Source organism: Melospiza melodia, chromosome 3, assembly GCF_035770615.1.
Source record: "Melospiza melodia melodia isolate bMelMel2 chromosome 3, bMelMel2.pri, whole genome shotgun sequence".
In the NCBI taxonomy this organism is placed as follows: Eukaryota; Metazoa; Chordata; class Aves; order Passeriformes; family Passerellidae; genus Melospiza; species Melospiza melodia.
Window position 1 is genome coordinate 130695240 of NC_086196.1, and position 17642 is coordinate 130712881.

General features: G+C 35.1%; 1 protein-coding gene across 3 annotated transcripts in view; it reads right to left on the reverse strand.

The window, feature by feature from the left end:
* The window catches only part of ASCC3 (activating signal cointegrator 1 complex subunit 3), a 253580-nt gene that overhangs the window by 117404 nt on the left and 118534 nt on the right, over positions 1-17642 (reverse strand). For all 3 annotated transcript variants that reach the window (XM_063153070.1, XM_063153072.1, XM_063153073.1), the window contains one exon: positions 10626-10760. In XM_063153070.1, the coding sequence (XP_063009140.1) occupies positions 10626-10760 (135 nt within the window). The remainder of the gene's footprint in view (positions 1-10625; positions 10761-17642) is intronic.

The window sequence follows — 17642 nt, forward strand, 5'->3', positions numbered from 1 at the left end:
CTTAGTTTTGGGGAAAAAAATGCTGGTTTTCAGATTTTTATGTGTTTTGGGAAACACTCTATAATCAGGTTCTGTTGGTTTTGATGCAGCAATAAAAAGGTTTCTGAAATAACTGAGTTATTCAAAATAGATTTGGCAAATTTAGGCAAAATCCTAACTGGACTTTGGTAAAGGTGACATGCAATGGTATCTGTACATTCTAAAGAGCAGCAGTTTGTGGCTTTATACAACAAAATGCTTTCCTACAACAATATGATTCCCAGCAAGCAGGGATTCTTCTGATTCTTGTCTGACTTGAAATTCCAGTTCAAAGGATCTTAAGATGAATTCAAAACAACCAAAGATAAAAGAAGATACAACTAATCTTGCAGATACCGAGGCTTCCATAAAAATATAACAGATATTCTAAAAACCAGAGACTGACTATACACGTAATCAAACTTAGACTGCAGAAAGAAATATATGGCAATAAATATTTGGCAGTTCTCTAAAAATGAATCTCCACAACTTTTCAGAAGTATGCTTAATTACTTTTTAACTTATTTTGTTTTCTCCAAAGCACCTCTGGCTCTCAGTATGTGGAATTACTGGAATGTGGATCAAATTGAAATCACTCCCTCTTTATGTTTTCCTCAATTACTTTTTCATTTAAAAGTCTTAAAAGTGTGTGCCCATTTTCCAGTTCATCTTAATTAGATGTCATTGCCAGCTTCAATGGAAAACCACATCTGCCCAGTTCTGAACAACTCTATATCTTGTGCAAATAAACTAAAGGAATAGTTATAAAGCCCAATGAAATTTGCCTACACAATGGTATTTGGAGGAGTTGGAAGTAGAAAGTGAATGACAACTGAAATAGTCAACATATAGACCTAAACAATGCCACCAAACCACAATGAAACTAATATTTGAAAAACTTTATTATTTTGAAAATAAATGAAATCAAGAATATTAACTGAAATTCAATATTGTTTTCCACTTGTTAATAAAATGGTTTTAAAATGAAAACCTGAATCAAGCATCTAAACGTACCTTGGTGAATCTAATTATTTGCACTGATTCTAATCATGTTTTTAAAGAGACAGTGTGAGACAGTTTCCAATATTGCAGTGATGTTTTCTGTCATTTTATGTGTTTATGAAAATGTATTTTTCAATTATAATGGGTCAGCCCTTAAATTTTTAAAAAAATAACAATTCAAAGCTATCCTATACCTTCATTGTTTTACAATACAAAAGAAAATTACATGAATCCTCAGGGAGCATAGGGGACACAGTCAGTTAACAGCGATACTCTGAAGGAAAAACATCAAGCAATTCCAGAAGAAAGAACATATATTTATTCTACAGGATAGCTGTGAACTACAGGATTTGTTCTGAATTTTAGCTCAGTAAAGACAACTACAAAGGGTGTTCTCTGATGGCCTGAATGTTTAAAGCAATCTCCAACCACTTAAAAAAATCAAGACACTGCATCCCTCATTTACAACCCTGAAGAATAGTACTTTGTGATGAACTTTTTAAAGTCAAGTGTGATTGCTAGAAAAAAACCCTAAAATAAAATACAATTCATCGGACTTTGCAAAGTTTACTTTCGTTATTTACTGTAGAAGAAATGAAACGTTTTCTAAAAGAATGTCAATCACTGAACAGCATCAAGCCTGTTGGAGAACAATGTAATCACCATGAAATACAAAGTACAACTGATCAACAAGAGGCATTGACTGTCAGTGTGCACTGCAGAAACCCTCCCAATTGTTATTAACTTTCAATTATTACTCTTCATTGCTAATAATTACTGTAGCTACACTATTTCCTAACAAATGATTTGCTAAGTAGATAGGATCTCTTTAAACACTATTTTTTAGTCAGCATATGATTTCCATACAAAGGTACTAAAACTGCATGTGATCAGAATCATTTGTCAGCATGGTTTGGTGCATCTTACAAGAAAAGGTGCCTGAAAATTTTCTGCAGTCTTACTGTGAACATATTGCATAAGGTTGCACACTGCAAACTAGAACTAAATGGCACATTTTGGAAAAGCAAGCAAGACCTAGGGGTCTAGGGATTGAAAGCAGCTGAAAACTGGCTGAAGCAACCAAGCTCTTTGGGCTGAAAAGGGGCTAGGGTAGGCAGCACTTATGCTGACTTGACTGTTTATAATTTCTTCTTGCTGGAGTGCTCACCTCTAACCAGGTATTGCCTGCCTTTTAGCCTTAAATCACAGAATAAAATGAAGAAAAGGGAGCTTTATCCATTCAACATACCTCACATACTTTTAATATACACCTGACCTGATTACACATGGTGAAAACAAGTGCTGGCAGAAATGAAAAGCGAGTAGTAGGCTGTGCTACTGAAGTACACAAAGAATGCAGTCCTGGTCCCCAGACTTGTGAAAATTAAAACAGTCATACTGGTTTTGTTTTCGCTTTTCCCTCCCAAATGTCTCAGAAGTTGATAATTTGTTTCTTTATGATTAGCACAGCTATTCAATATCCAAATATACTGACAGAATGGATGAGATTTCAAGTTGAAATCCTCTTATCCAGGGAAGCTGTTGATTAATAACTACTGCGAAAAGATACAGCAAACTTTTTGATCCGGATTACATGTTAAAGCATCCTAATAGCAAACTGAAGGAGATTTTCTCAGTCCAGGGAAAAAGGAATGTTGCGTGGCTTTTCTCTCTCAGTGTCCAGAATGAAGTTAAAATTTCAGGAAAGACAAAGAGATCAAAATTGCTGATGCAAAAAATAAGAAATAGCTAAGAATGCATAGGAAAATAGGAAGAGATATTAAAGCTTTAATAAATTCATTTTTTAAATCAGTTAGTTTTACAGTAACATCAACATTTATGCTGATTTTAAAAGAAATACACATATGCTGCTACTGACTGTGCAAACCCCTGTAACTGCAACATCAACTTGTTAGAACTACTCATTACAGCAAGCAATGCCATAGCCTGACATCAAGGAACCTCTATTAGCCTAATATTCTTCCCATACCCCACAGAGAAAGAAGTTTCAGTATATTTTAAAAGTCTTAGATTTAAAGAGAATTACCTATTAAAGACATTCTTTAATTTAAACAGTATAACTTTGAATTTCAGTTTCTATATTTTGAAGCACTAATAAAACATTTAAACAAATTTATTTTCCTTAAGGTCTGAATTTACTGAATGCAAAGACTGCACTACCTTGCAGAAGACTGCAGTAGACTTCATTTAAGGAGATGTTTAATCATGTTATAAATATGACAACAGTTTCAAATGATCTTACTAAGCACATTTAGTATTTAATAGGAATTTTGTCAACAATGAAAGGGGATGCTATAGGCAACACATTATCCCAGAGTTTATCAGAGCATTTCCATGGAGGATTAGAAAGAAAAGGCATTAAATCCTTTATTTAGAGTGGTTAAATCCATTACTGATTTTAACCTGAATAACTCTGAAATAGCTGAGAAGCTCTGTACAAAAGCATAAAACCTCTTTCAGTAGTTCCTTGAAGAAAAACATCAGCACCCCTGTCAGCTGTATTTGCAACCTCAGAGATCATTCTAGAAAAAGGTTTGCTAACCCATTTTTCTTGTAGGAGATCCATTACTAATGCAGTGCAGCTTCTGGAAGTAGAACAAATATTCATGAGGTGGCTTTCCAGTGATAAACAGGATGAAACTAAGCATTGTTGCATATCAAGCTGACACTCCTGATAGATAAAACAGAATATACAATCAAGCCCATAGATTAGTGGGGGGGAAAGTCCATTTTATTTTTTCACAGGATAGCAGAACACTGTTACTTGTTACATCAGTGCTGTACCATCAGAGCCTGAGAGACAAGAAGTCTGAAATCCTTGGATAAGAGACTGGTTTTCAGAAATACAGCTGATAACAGAATTCAGTCTATACCATATAGTTTATACCTTCTGATTCATAATAAAAACACTAGAAAGTTCCAGCAGGCTGTAAACAATACACAGGACTACACAGAGCATCAAGCTGAAAGTAGAACTACAAACTTAAAGCTGTGCAAATACAATTTCCAGAATGACACATAAAAAAGTAACTATTATAATAACAAAAATATACATCAAACTTCAAGCGGTTTTCCTTTTTAAAGGTCAGGAAAAGCAAAAGCAAAAAGAAATTTACTGTTTCTGTCAACTTTTTATTTCAGTTTACAACAGCTAACACTTAGCTTTAATATCTAGGAATACTGCTAAAAAAACTGAAGGCAATATTTTTCTATTGCTCACAATATATCCCTCTGTAAAAAGGCCTCCCCAAAATCAAAGTGTCCATCTGAATAACAATGCTAAATTCCACAGCTCAGGATTCATTAAAACAGTGGAATTGTTGTATACAGAGCACATTTTTCTTTAACACCTGAATTTTTAGGATCACATCTTATTGTGAATTTTCTCTCTGACCTTCAAGCAGGACTACTGAATAAAATATCCCATGAAAGAAATACGGAGCGCTTCACTTCCTTCTCTGAAATACAATTAGCAAATATTTTTCACAAATAAAAAAATATAGTAATTATAAAACAAATAGGAAACTTCAATATATGTTTGACATTTATTATAGCTAATGTATTTGAATACATATCCTCATTTTATTTTTATAGTTTTTTTAATGGCATATCAAATATTAGATATGCTATTAGTAAAACAAAAATAAAATTAGGATTGCTCTGAAATAATTAAACGTCAGGCAAATGATTACACATTAAATATTTGATGAATACTCTCTAAAAATTAATTTCTAATAGTTTAAAAATGTTTGACAGATAATTAAGAGAATTAGTAATTGCTTGGATTTTTAAGGCCAGTAAAGAATGCAATGCTATTAAGTATTCTACTTTTTCAGTTCATCCTGTGAAGTAGCCTTTACTTCCATTTGCTGTGTCTAGACTAGAACTGTTTGAGTATTACTTATTCTTGTAAGTCATATACTGGATTTCAGATGATTCTAAGTATGTTATTTATCCATTACAGCAAAAACTACATAGAGAATACAAAATAAGGACTGTATTACATTATCAAGATTATTCTCTGCCATGTATTGCTAAATTTCATGTCAAATGAAATGGCAAGACTGAATGGCCTGTAGTCTGCTAAATTTGGGAACAGTGCCAATAAACATCCATTTATACAAGATAGCTCTTGTCAGACAAACATGATATTATCATTATGAAGCTTAGATTAATCACTCTGCATCACACAGCAGTGATATAATACAGTTAAACTTCTGTCAGAAATTTCATTTATATGATGCAGCTTTGGGAATTAAGTACTATATAAAATTAATTTCATTTATTAAAGACATTAAAATCAGGCAATGATGACTGAAGAAATTAATTGTATACAGGAACTTTCCCATGACAGAATGTCAATGTCTTCAGAGATCCAATTTGACCTATGGATATTTAATATCTGTACCAGTGATCAAAAATTTAAAACATGAACATGCTGATTAAAGGTACAGTTTGGAAATAGAAACACTCTGAAATAATGACAAGTGCTTGCAAGTACAGATCAGTTCCTCACCACCCCTTGGCCCACCTACAGATGAACTTGGAGGTTTCAGGAACAAAGAAACCAGGCCATGTTTGGAGAATAGATTTTAAAAAGAACCTAGAAAAGCTCTTAAAAGTCGTGTTTTATTGCATAAAATGTATTTGATTTATGGTGTAAGGTGTAAGAAATGCTGTGCCAGGTCAGACACAGTCTGTCTAGAGCAATAGCTGCTTTGAACAGCAAATGCCTAAGGAAGAGGAGTGTGAATGCTCTTCCCAGTATAATCTCTTGGCCCCTCTAACTTTGCCACTGGAAGACTTTCTGAGCAGCTTGATCTACCTCTAACAACAATAATTTGCTATTTCAATTAATAAAAAATTTCTCAGGGAAAAAAATTTAAGTCAATGAAGAGAACTAGCATAAGATCCTGGGTCTAGAGCACTAGGCAGGCCAATTCAGACATGAAGAATTACACATGTCAAGGCTATAAACATTTTAGAAATTGTTACTGGAGCTCAAACAGAATTTTGTGCCTTGCTCAATTCCCTACATCACATTATAAACATTTCACAACAGTTGGTCCTTCTTGTACACAAAAACTATGAATCCATTAGTGTGTCCCTGCAGTATTTCTACAGCTCTGATTTGTTCTGTTTAGAACCACAGTTTTCTGCAGTAACATTTTCTTTTTTTTTTTCCTAACAGTTGCAATGATAGAAAACTGTACATATACAATTCCTGATGACAGTCACTTAAGCCTGTAAACGTGTGTACCCCTATGTGGTACTGAAGTTTGTAGCTTAGCCAGTAAACCCCTCCAGCATTAGAATTACCATTGAAGGAGAAAATTTCTGCACTTTCAGGATACCTGAATGCAGCACTGTACTTGATTCAGGCACTGCTATTCCAGGCTCTGGTGTCTAATTCCAGGATGGGTTATTGGAAAGAAAGCAGAAAGTTAAGGAAAATAACTAACTTCTTTATATCCAACTTGACTTCACTGTGCCTTGTGTCTTTCTTTATCTGTTACACTTTGAAATCTTTAAAAATACTGGCACTGAAAGCTCCTATGACAAAATACATGATGATAAAACCCTTTGGTGAGATGCACATACATTACTGCTCTTAATATAGCTACTTCTGTTGGAAATATTTACAGCTAAGAAAGAAAAAGAAAATTTAGATTGAACAGTAATAGTTTTAATAACAACCCACCACATGCTCTAATCACTGAAATCTTTGGTGTACTCATAAGTCTTCATATGTAAGAGCCTTAATTGCTCAGAGAAATGTTGCTGGCATATTACTCATTTTATGATTATTGATGGCTGTTTATGCACAGTTGCTGCTTTGGCAGACTATATATCTTATTTGATTACTATCTTTATTGTGCTAACTGTATATAAATAAAAATATGTCTCAAAGATACATGCTGTGACATAATTATTTCAATACAGTATATTCATATTAGTTTAAACAGCAAGTTTCTGATGAACAGAGAACATAAAACCACAAATTCCCTCAATATCTTGGAAACTCCTTTTGTAGACAATAGTTATTAGGTAACAGAGCCGGAATCAACAAAGTAATTAATTTTTATTGTAAATGAAATGAATATAATTTAGCTTTGTTTGTTGAATGGATCCTGAAAGAAGACAAATGGAAGTATGTTGGGAAAAGTTACTGGGGGTGTTTTGCTACTGATTTCAGTATGACTAGGCCTTCACTCTATTTTTAGTATTCTCATTACTGATTTATTTATGTGTGACAGTGAAGGAAACCTTAAGTACATTGCAGTATCTAATCTGTGTAAAATACTCACAACAGTATTAAAAAATAATATTTTTCCCCAATATCTAGATCACACTTACATGCACAAGAAGTAAAATATTCCAAATTTACCCTCATGTAATATGTGCATATGATATATGCTGATCACTGGAAGAATTTCAAGTTCTTCTGTCTCTTCATAGCCATTGCAAGACTCAAGACAGACACAAGAAGGTTATGTGATCCCTGGTTGAGAACACAATTCCCTCTCATTCATTGCTATATGTTGTGGTTTAGGGGTGATACTCCCTAATTTACTGCTCCCCCCGAGAGTCTCCAAACCATGCACTGCTTGCTTGCTTCTCCCCCTCCCAAAGCCTCCCCTTGCAGCTGGAGAGGAGAATTGGAGGCAAAAAGGTGAAGATCATGGGTTGGGATAAGAAACATTTACTGGAAACAGCAGTAAGGGAAGAAAGCAAACAGTAATAGGAACAACACTGATGACACAGGGCACAGGACAGAGGGGAACCATTCACGTGTGGCTGCAGGAACTGGCGTTACCAGACTACTCTGCTGCTCCTACATGACCAGAGGGACCCCCTCCTGCCCAGAGGACACCCCCTTCCCTCTGCCCCCAGACCCCAGCAATGATGTGAGTTGGTACAGAATAATCTCCAGGTCCTCTCTTGGCTACTGAAAAAATTAACCCAATCCTGGCTGGAACCAGGACACTCTGGTCTTCACGCCTTTTCCTTCTTATCTGGTTATAAATTTGTTCTGTTATTGACAGTCACACTTCTTGTTCTTGCTTTTCCAGATAATCATCACCAGCCTGGTTTGTAAGTGCATTTTGCCTTATCTTCCACACTCTTCCTAGGTACTGATTTATAAGAATTTTTAAAATTCTGTTGGGAAAGATTCCATAATTTTGCACATTACATTTTCATGCCTCGAGTTTCTCTGTAAGAACACTTGGAAGTGTGTACCATTAGTACTGATCTTGTCTACAGCTTTTCCTGAAAAAGGGATGATGCTTATATTTTCATATTAAAAGAGTAGTATTCCCACACAAGAATTCAAATTCTCATGGGAGTTTGCTTAGAATAACAAGTACATTTCACATGAACCTATATAGTGACAATATTTTACTTGCATTTTTTATGAATAGCATGTAAAGCTTACAATTTAAGTACTAGCATGTAAAGCTTACAATTTAAGTACTCATTTTCATTTACCTCTCTCTTTCCCAGTTCCTTCCTCACTTCCTGAATCATGATGCCAAGTCATCACTCTTTTCAGTGATGTTTTCAGCCTCTCTATTCAAGCCATTTCCTCAGTGTAAAAGCAGAGAGATTTGTCTGATTCATGGCAGCTTCCCAGAAGATTCTACTGTGTAATTCTCTAAATAAGCCAAAGACTGCTCTCCCAAGTCCTAAGTCTCACCGTCTACCATCACAACCTTCCTCTGAACACTGAATTCAGTCACTACAATGAAATTTGCCACTTATGGAAATGGCTTTCACCAATTCTTGAGCAGCAAAGTAGGGGCCCGGTTGGACTCAAAAGCAGTCCCAAAGTGTAGTTTATGAACCTCATGAGTGGCCTGAATAATGCCACTATCCCAGATGATGGTTGAAAATGAAGTGGGAAGACTTCTGCCAGTATCCACTAGAGTAAGTCAGAACCACTACGTCTGCCTGGACAGATAATCCTCAACAGATCTCAACCAGAACCTCTCTGTCCCTTCCTTCCTGCTCCCACCTTGAAGCAGACAGGAGCTGCACATGTCCAGTTTTCACTGTGGGGCTCTGCACAGTTAAAGATCAACCTAACAGAGAACTCAACTCCCTCTCCTCCACCTCCCTGTCTGTGCTTTCCAGTTCGGTGCATTCGATGCACTGCCTCAGAGATGGAATCTACTGCTATTTCCACAAGTAATAAGCATTACAGCACATCAAACCACATTCATATCACACATATTCCAAACAGGTTTAGAACTTTCCTCTGTGACAGTTTTGTGGTTTCCATCGACACAGGAATATGCTTTCTAATTAATATATCTAATTTAATTAATTACAGAAAAGTAAAACTAAAGACACAGGAGCTGTTCTCACTCACATACACAGTGAGTTGGATGAATACTTCTTTGACAGATATCTCACAAAATTTGCACTGCTGAAATAAGCATAAAATTTTTCTTAATTTCTTTGGCAATAATTTTGACTGTCTAAATAAGTACTAGTATTTTCAATAGCTTAATTTTTTCTTGTATTAACATTAAAAAACTAACATTATTTTTAATAAATGAAGAGTTTCAGTTTTTTTTCCTAAGAAATCTAATGAAAAAAGGTTCAGCATTAATTAGTGCTATAGTAGAAACATGGGGTCTTCAAGTTCAAGTTTGATGTTTTTTATAATATAGCAGATACGAGCATCTACTAGAAAAAGAGGGGCTTTTAAATATGCTATGTTATGAAATATAATGATATCAACTTACATGAGCATAGTTTTAAAATATTTATTATAGCTCTCAGAAGCATCTTGCCAAAAAGAACATAATTTATCCTGATTTCTCCAGGTTTCAGAAATCTGATTCTGCCAACCGTAACATCTATGCTCCATTCATAATTACTAAAACTGAATGAATCTTTTCACATTCTCTTCAGAGGTATATAATAAAGTAACATTTTTTATTATAACTAACAACAGATGCAAGAACCTAAAACCATCAGAAGATTGTAATTCACAGGTCTAAAATACTGAAGAGTTTATAGATATATTTGCCAGTGCAAGAAAGTACCTCCCATATGTATTAAAACTTTTACAGCAAGTATCTTCTCTAAGTTCATGGGGAGAAATCAATTGTCGAAAGAGAAAGAACCTTATTTTTCATGGGATCTTAAAAAGACACGGCTAAATCTAATCTTTAGACTTCAGTTGATATCACCAAATATAAATGCCACATACAGCACAGAATTAAGAATTGTTATGGAAATATTCTTTCAGCAGATATAATGGCATATTCCTTGAAACTGGTGGTTTAGAGACTTCCTTAGCTGCAAACACGAAAGTTACTGTCAAGTAGTACAAGCTGCATGAAACACAATTATCAGCTTTATCTTAACAAACTGAAAATAACAAGACTTTGCCCTTCCTTTGCTATTACTCCTTCTGCTCCCCTATTCAATTCAGCAACCTCACATGACTTTGCAAAGCAAAATCTTCCCAGAAGCTGAAAAATGCTGCATCTATTCCCATGCTGGGACTGTCTTGTAAAAAATATCAATTCCAAGACTGCAAAGACTACCAGTGTAAATGATTCACTCACCTGTTTTTGAGCTTGCCCATATTCTGACCCTTGGGGTGACAAGAAGTGACAAATATGACCATTGTTCTTTGCTTTTTCTCGAAGAGCCATAGCAGTTCGTACCGTAGCATTTCTAGCATGAACAAACACCATCACCTTTAGACAGAAAGAAACAGGGCCAATGAGAAATAATAACAAAGGTTTAATCAAATAATGAAAACTCTTTAATTACAAAATATTGCCTATGGGAATGACAAAAACTAGGTAATACATGACATACTGATGAAAACTAATGCCATTCAAAGGCAATTAAAGGATGATCCTGCCTACATTGTTATTGAATATTTTCAAAGAGCTTTTGAAGAGATTGCATCTTTTAAAAATTCTTAAGTCCTTAAAAATAGAGAACAATTGTTGGCCATAAATAGTTCATGTTCACACAGTACTAAGATTAACACTGATGTAAGGAGTTGTGTTATTTGACACATCCTAAATGATTTGGAAACAAATACTGGGCTGATAAACATTCTGATGCTACAACTTGGCTCGTGAGAAAAGAACAACCAATCAAACAGAAGAGAACTACTCTGCAAGGCTCACAGTTAAAAGCCCACAAGAATATTACCACTGTTAACAGCAGGACCACAAATGCAATATTCAAAAGCCATGAAAACTGTTTGAGAGAAATATTTTTACTTTTTTTCACGCTGTTGAGAATGTCAAGAGATCTCAAAAAAGAGTTGGAGTCTTTTACCTAAAAACAACTAAAATTTCTTTCTTTCTTTCTTTCTTTCTTTCTTTCTTTCTTTCTTTCTTTCTTTCTTTCTTTCTTTCTTTCTTTCTTTCTTTCTTTCTTTCTTTCTTTCTTTCTTTCTTTCTTTCTTTCTTTCTTTCTTTCTTTCTTTCTTTCTTTCTTTCTTTCTTTCTTTCTTTCTTTCTTTCTTTCTTTCTTTCTTTCTTTCTTTCTTTCTTTCTTTCTTTCTTTCTTTCTTTCTTTCTTATTACTGCCTGCCATCATGTATGTCTACAAACAACCCTGTGGGCTTCAGAAACTTTGCTAGTCGGAGGCACTCAGTATAGATGCTTCAAGAACTGGAATGGGACAGATGGATTGGGACCACATTGAGTTCCCTTTCTCTTCTGCCAATTATACTCAATAAATTTCAATAAATTCATCAAGTATAAACAAAAAAACCTGCACATGTTTCTGCTTTTAGTTAGCAGAGGCTTGGAATAAAACTTCAGTTGCAGAGGCTTGGAATAAAACTTCAGTTATGATTTCTAAAGCTTCTGCCTACATGTATGGCAATCTCTGACACCACAGCAATCATTCATTCAGTAAGACCTTAGTATGCAGACAATAACTGAGAAACAAGCATTGTGCAACTGTCCTCTACCCAGAAGCCTTTCCACAGTTCTTATAGATTAATTTTCAGATGTGCAGCATTTTCTATGATATTTATCTGCCACTCATTTAATAATGTACAGCTGGATTCATTGGCTTTTATGTGTTAAATGATGACATATCAACACCTGAAAAAATTTACAGTGATTGCAAAATTGTTGACTAAAAAAACAGAACTTTTCAGACAGACAACAATCTCTGTACATCTTGTTACATCTTGTAATCTCTGTACATCACAACATGTTTTTAAAGAACCAGCCCTAGCTAAAAATTGACATATAACATTTTGTTGGATGTTTTTTTCCCCAATGAAGTCACTAAACAGTCAAATATACTGTCAGATAGCAATATAGTCTTAGGAGGGTTAATTTAGCCTGTCCTAACTGTGTCAGAGAATATTACATTTCAGTGGCAAAATCTCTGTGCATTACATTATGCAAATAAGTTAGGAAAAGTAATTTAGAATAGAGAGAAGTGGTTCCACAGTTACAAGCTGTGTAATTAGATCTGTACTTTGCAGTTCAAAGCCAGCTCTGGTGTATATAGCCCTAGTGCTGAAAGCGTCTGCTGCTGCTCTCCTGAAACCAAAGCTTTTAAATAATAAAAAATATACAAGAAAGGAGAAAGCAAATCTCTCTAGCTAGGTTACCTCCTCAGAATTTTTGCAAAGTATAAAACAAATCAAACCTTTTACTGAAGACTTTGTTTAAAATTCACAGCAGGAACTGCTTGCATTCCCCAAAGAGTTGCATATTCCAGGTTTTAATCTTTATGAAAGATGTTAGTGCATCACCAAAGTGCAGAGAAGTGTGCCATTATTACTAAAAATGTATAATCAGGTACTTGAAATACCTTGAAATACATTTCTTTTGCCTTGGACAGCAAAGATGCTTGGATTAACTTTTCCTACTGGAAAATACATATCTCAAACTGACATGCTCTATGATAGCTTTAAAATGTTGCATCATTTTTCTGGGGAAACATGCTGACTCTTTCAGTTATCTTTCCATCTTCCTATTAAAAGTGCTGGTCACTTGAATGCTTGAGTTCAGCAATTCTCTTCCTGAACACCTCTCCTTGATGAGAGAAGGCCTAGGTTTTGCCAGCCACTTTCCATCATACCTTTCAAAGAAACTAAGACTAAAGAATGAATTTATTTAATTCAATGTTGATATTAATTATGTGGTAAAGAAACAAGCATCTATATTTTAGCCTCCAGACTGTTTGGCTTCACACAGCTAAATCCTTATAACATGTTCTTTTATGTGGTTCTTGATCTGGGTATTACTTCTACTGAAAACGAACAGTTAGGGATATTGATCAACAGATTAATCTGTCCAAACATCATCTGCCTTGAGGTCAGCATGAAAACTTCCCCAAGTATTTTACAAAACTCAATTCCTAAAAAACTTTCAATGCTTTTCCCCAAGGACTGCTAAGGACATCTATTTATGTTAAAAACATTTCCCTCCACATCATTAAATAGAACCACCTTACAGACTAAGTAAAACTCTAACATGTAGCCCAATTCTAAAGATTAATAAAACTTTTCTCTCATGCTGTGATTTCTCCCTAACTGCCAAGATACAGTTCAAAATTGCAATGCCCAACATTTGCCCAAAAGAAAGAAAGAAAGAATGAAAGTATATTACCTCCAAAATATACATGAAAACAACACACACAGAGCTCACTAATGGCTCTTGATCAAAAATGATGCTAAATCAGGATATTTTAGATTAGCAGATCTAACTGATAACATAGCAGTGTATAAATGTGATTTCCCATTCCTCTCCCCAGTTCATCTAGTAACTCATGAAGAACTATCCAGAAATTATAACTAAAAAACCAGCAATAAATAAGAAATTTCATAAGATGACCTATACTAAAGCTTAAAAAGTTTAACTTAGAAATCTTATTTTTGCTTTAGCAGATTTTTGTATTTTGCATATTAAAGTCTTTCTGCACATTAAACAACACCATGGGAATGGAAAGAGCTGAACAGGCTGTCACTTACTAAGGCAACAAGAGAATTTGAATTTGCTTTCTAATTACTTTAATTAATGTTAGTACATCTTGTATTTAAAAGAAATATTGATATAATTTGCATGTGTACTAAGATCTTTTACTATGGAAAACTGAAGGATTACTAAGCTGCCTACAAACTAGTGTTAATGAGACATTTTTTATATCCTTCCTTGTCTACAAAAAAAAAAGTCACAATTTAAAGGCAGACTGCATTTACTCATCACATGACATTAAATAATGTTGATTGGAATATATGAATTTTCATTCAAGGTTGAGAAGTTAAATAAAATTAAAGAGAAATATTTAGTAAACTGTGCTGTAGAACAAAGCTGCACAATACCATACAATATTTTAACAGAAAATATTAATTAATAACAAAGAAATATATAATGTTTTATCAGCTAATCAAAACAGCAAGGTGATAAATTTTGAAGTCTTGATAGGTTGCCATTAATCACTCTCTAAATTTTGATTTATTCACTCAAATAAATTACTTCTGATCATCTCTGTTAAAACAAAACCTAGGATTTTTCAAAACACTCTATATAATCTCATAAAAATCTATTTATCATCACTATTTATCTAACTACCTTTCTATTTTGATATACTAGGTTTTAAGGGGTAATTACTCCACTGTAGAGATATTTTTACTATTGCATTGTGCACTTATTTATTTATCTGCAATAATAGTACTGTTTAGACATGTGCCCTATCATTTCAATTTCTGTATTTTTTTTGTGGATTTTTTTAATGTATATTTACTTAAAAAGTGACTACCCTAGTGAATGCTTTATTGCACAGTCCCATCTAATTTTTTCATTATTTATGAATCACAGAATTTTTGAGTTGGAAAAGAGCTACAAGGATTATCACAGTCCTTCTCCTGGCTTGGCACAGGACAACCCCAAGAATCCCATGTGCCCAAGAGCATTGTCCAAATTCTTTTTGAACTCTGTCAGGCTGGTGCTGTGACCACTTCCCTGGGGAGCCTGTTTCAGTGCCCAAACACTCTCTGGGTGAAAAATCTTTCTCTAATGTCCAACCTAAACCTCCCCCAGCTTATCTTCATGCCACTCATGAAACTATGTAAAGGGTTCTGGTAGGGACATTATATTGGAGGTTCTTTATTATCTTCCTATCAGCCCTTCTTTCATTTTGCCTTGTGTGTTTTACATCTATCCATGAAAAAAAATGCTCTATTACACAAATTTTGAAATACGATCATATGTCTTAATTTTTATTTCTCTTACAGTAAGGGTATGACTAAGGATAAGTTTTTGTTATGATTTTTCCCATTTGTGCCAGGGACTCTGGGATTCCTAGGCAAATCTTACTAGCAAGACCCAAGCAAAGAGGACATTGAATAGCTCAGTGTTACAGATGTTTTATGTCACAAGGTTTGCTGCCCCATTCAATAAAGAGCCATCATTTTCCTTAGCTGCCTTCCTGCTGCTGCTGCTGTACTTGTGGAATCCCCTCTTGCTGCCCTTCACACACCCTGACAGATTCACTTTTTTAACAGAGTTTGGCTTTCCTAATCCTATCTCTGCATGCTTGGACAGTGGTTTTATATTACTCCTGGGTCTTCAGTCCCTGTTTCAGCCTCCTGTCTGCTTCCTTATCATGTTTGTCAGGAGTTTCTTTCTCATCCACACTTGCCTTGGGCCATTTGCCTGATTTTCTGCACATCAGGATGGACTGTTCTTGAGCTTGGAAGATCTGATACCTGAAAATCCCCTAGCTATTCCAGACCACCTGTCATAGGATTCTTTCAAGATTTCTGAAAAGGACAAAGTGTTCTCATGCAGCCCAGGACAGTGCAGCTTTTTGCCCAGGACAGTGCAGCTTTTTGCCTTGTTCCTTCCATTAAAAACTTGAACTCCACCATCTCTTGGTCACTGCAGCCAAAACATTCCCAGCATTCAGATTCCCACCCTGTCTTTCCCTTTTTGTAAATACAAGGTACAGTACAGCATCAACCTTCACCAGCTCCTCAATCATCTATGCTAGGAAATTGTCATCAACACACTCCAGAAACCACTGGATTGCTTTCGCTCTGCTGCGCTGTCTCTCTAGCAGACATTGCAGTGGTAAAGTCTCCCCAGAAGACCAGGGACTACAAACATGAGGCTTCTTCTAGCTGTCCTCATTTACTTTATTCCTGAGCAGTGTCTGTAGCAAAATCAACGTTGCTTATGTCTATCTACAGGCTAATCTTCCTTTTGAGCTCTCAGCTGGCTCATCATCCGTCCCCAGGCAGAGCTCCAGGTATCCCTGCTGTGCTCACACACAAGCTCCCTGCTGCCCTAACCTTGACCTTGCTCAAGATTCTGTTTCCACCCATTGCAGCACTCAGTCATGTGAGGCATCACATCACATCTCTGATCTCAATAACATCTTAGCTCAGCAATTAGGGATGCAAATCCCTAATTTCTCCCTTTTGTTCTGTATGCTGCATGTAGCAATACAGAGGCATTTCAGAGAGGCACTCTGCTATGCCCATGTAAAATGTGACATTGCATCCTCTGCCACTATGTAGAACTGAAGGGGTTTGCTGTCATTTCCAGGCTATGGATATATGGATGTATTTCGAGGCTATGGATAAAACAGTTGTGGACTTTAAGTGATACTACGCCTCCAGCATTAAAATAGGAAACTCCCATGACATCAAACTTTTACAATGGAGAACGGCCAGTGTTCACACAGCAGTACTTATAGGAGGATGATTCAAGTGAAAATTACTTGCCCACATGAAACTTGACAACTCTGCCTTTAAACAACAGCTATATACATTTTCTGCTAAAGAAAACCTGTTAGGGAACACTATAATAGGATCTGTGCTATCTTCCATTTGTAGCGTCAGCCAAATATATCACAAACTGCAGAGGAAAAATGAATAGAGTGAAAATTAAAGCAGAGGGTGAATTAAAAATAAGAGAAACAAACAATACTTTACTGACTTCTACAGGTAGTAGAAATTATTCTGAATTTTAATTGACAGGATAGAAATAGAAATAGCAATAACTATTCTTGTATAGAAAATTAAGCAAGAATAGCTAGTCTATTACTATGCAAATATATGTCATTAGGCAGTTAACAATTGCATTTTTGCAGATGCCAATGGACTTGAATGACAATTATTATTCAAAATTATAAGCAGCTTTTCAATGTATCTTTTTTTAGAAAAACAAGATCATGCAATAATTTGTTTCAAGCATTTCCCTTTGTCCTGTTTTGACACTAACTATTTTGACTTTGTATAACAAAATATGTTTCTGTGGTATAATAAACTATATTTTCAACAAATATCACTCTAGATTAAGAGTTCTCATGTTCACCATGTCTCCTCTTATGTTTTCAAACCTATACTCACATCTCTAACATTCATAATATGCAAAAATGACCCAGGAGTCAGTAGTCATAAGCAGATTCCATTCAGCTTTACTGAAGGAAAGGAACATAGAAGATACTGGAGAAATCTTTATATCTATTCCTGTTACTTTTACTTAAGCAAAAAAAGATTAAGAAAGTTGCCATGTTGCCAGTTGCCACCTCTATCTTCTGGTTTTGGTAACATAAACCTACTAAACAACTAAAAGAACATGACT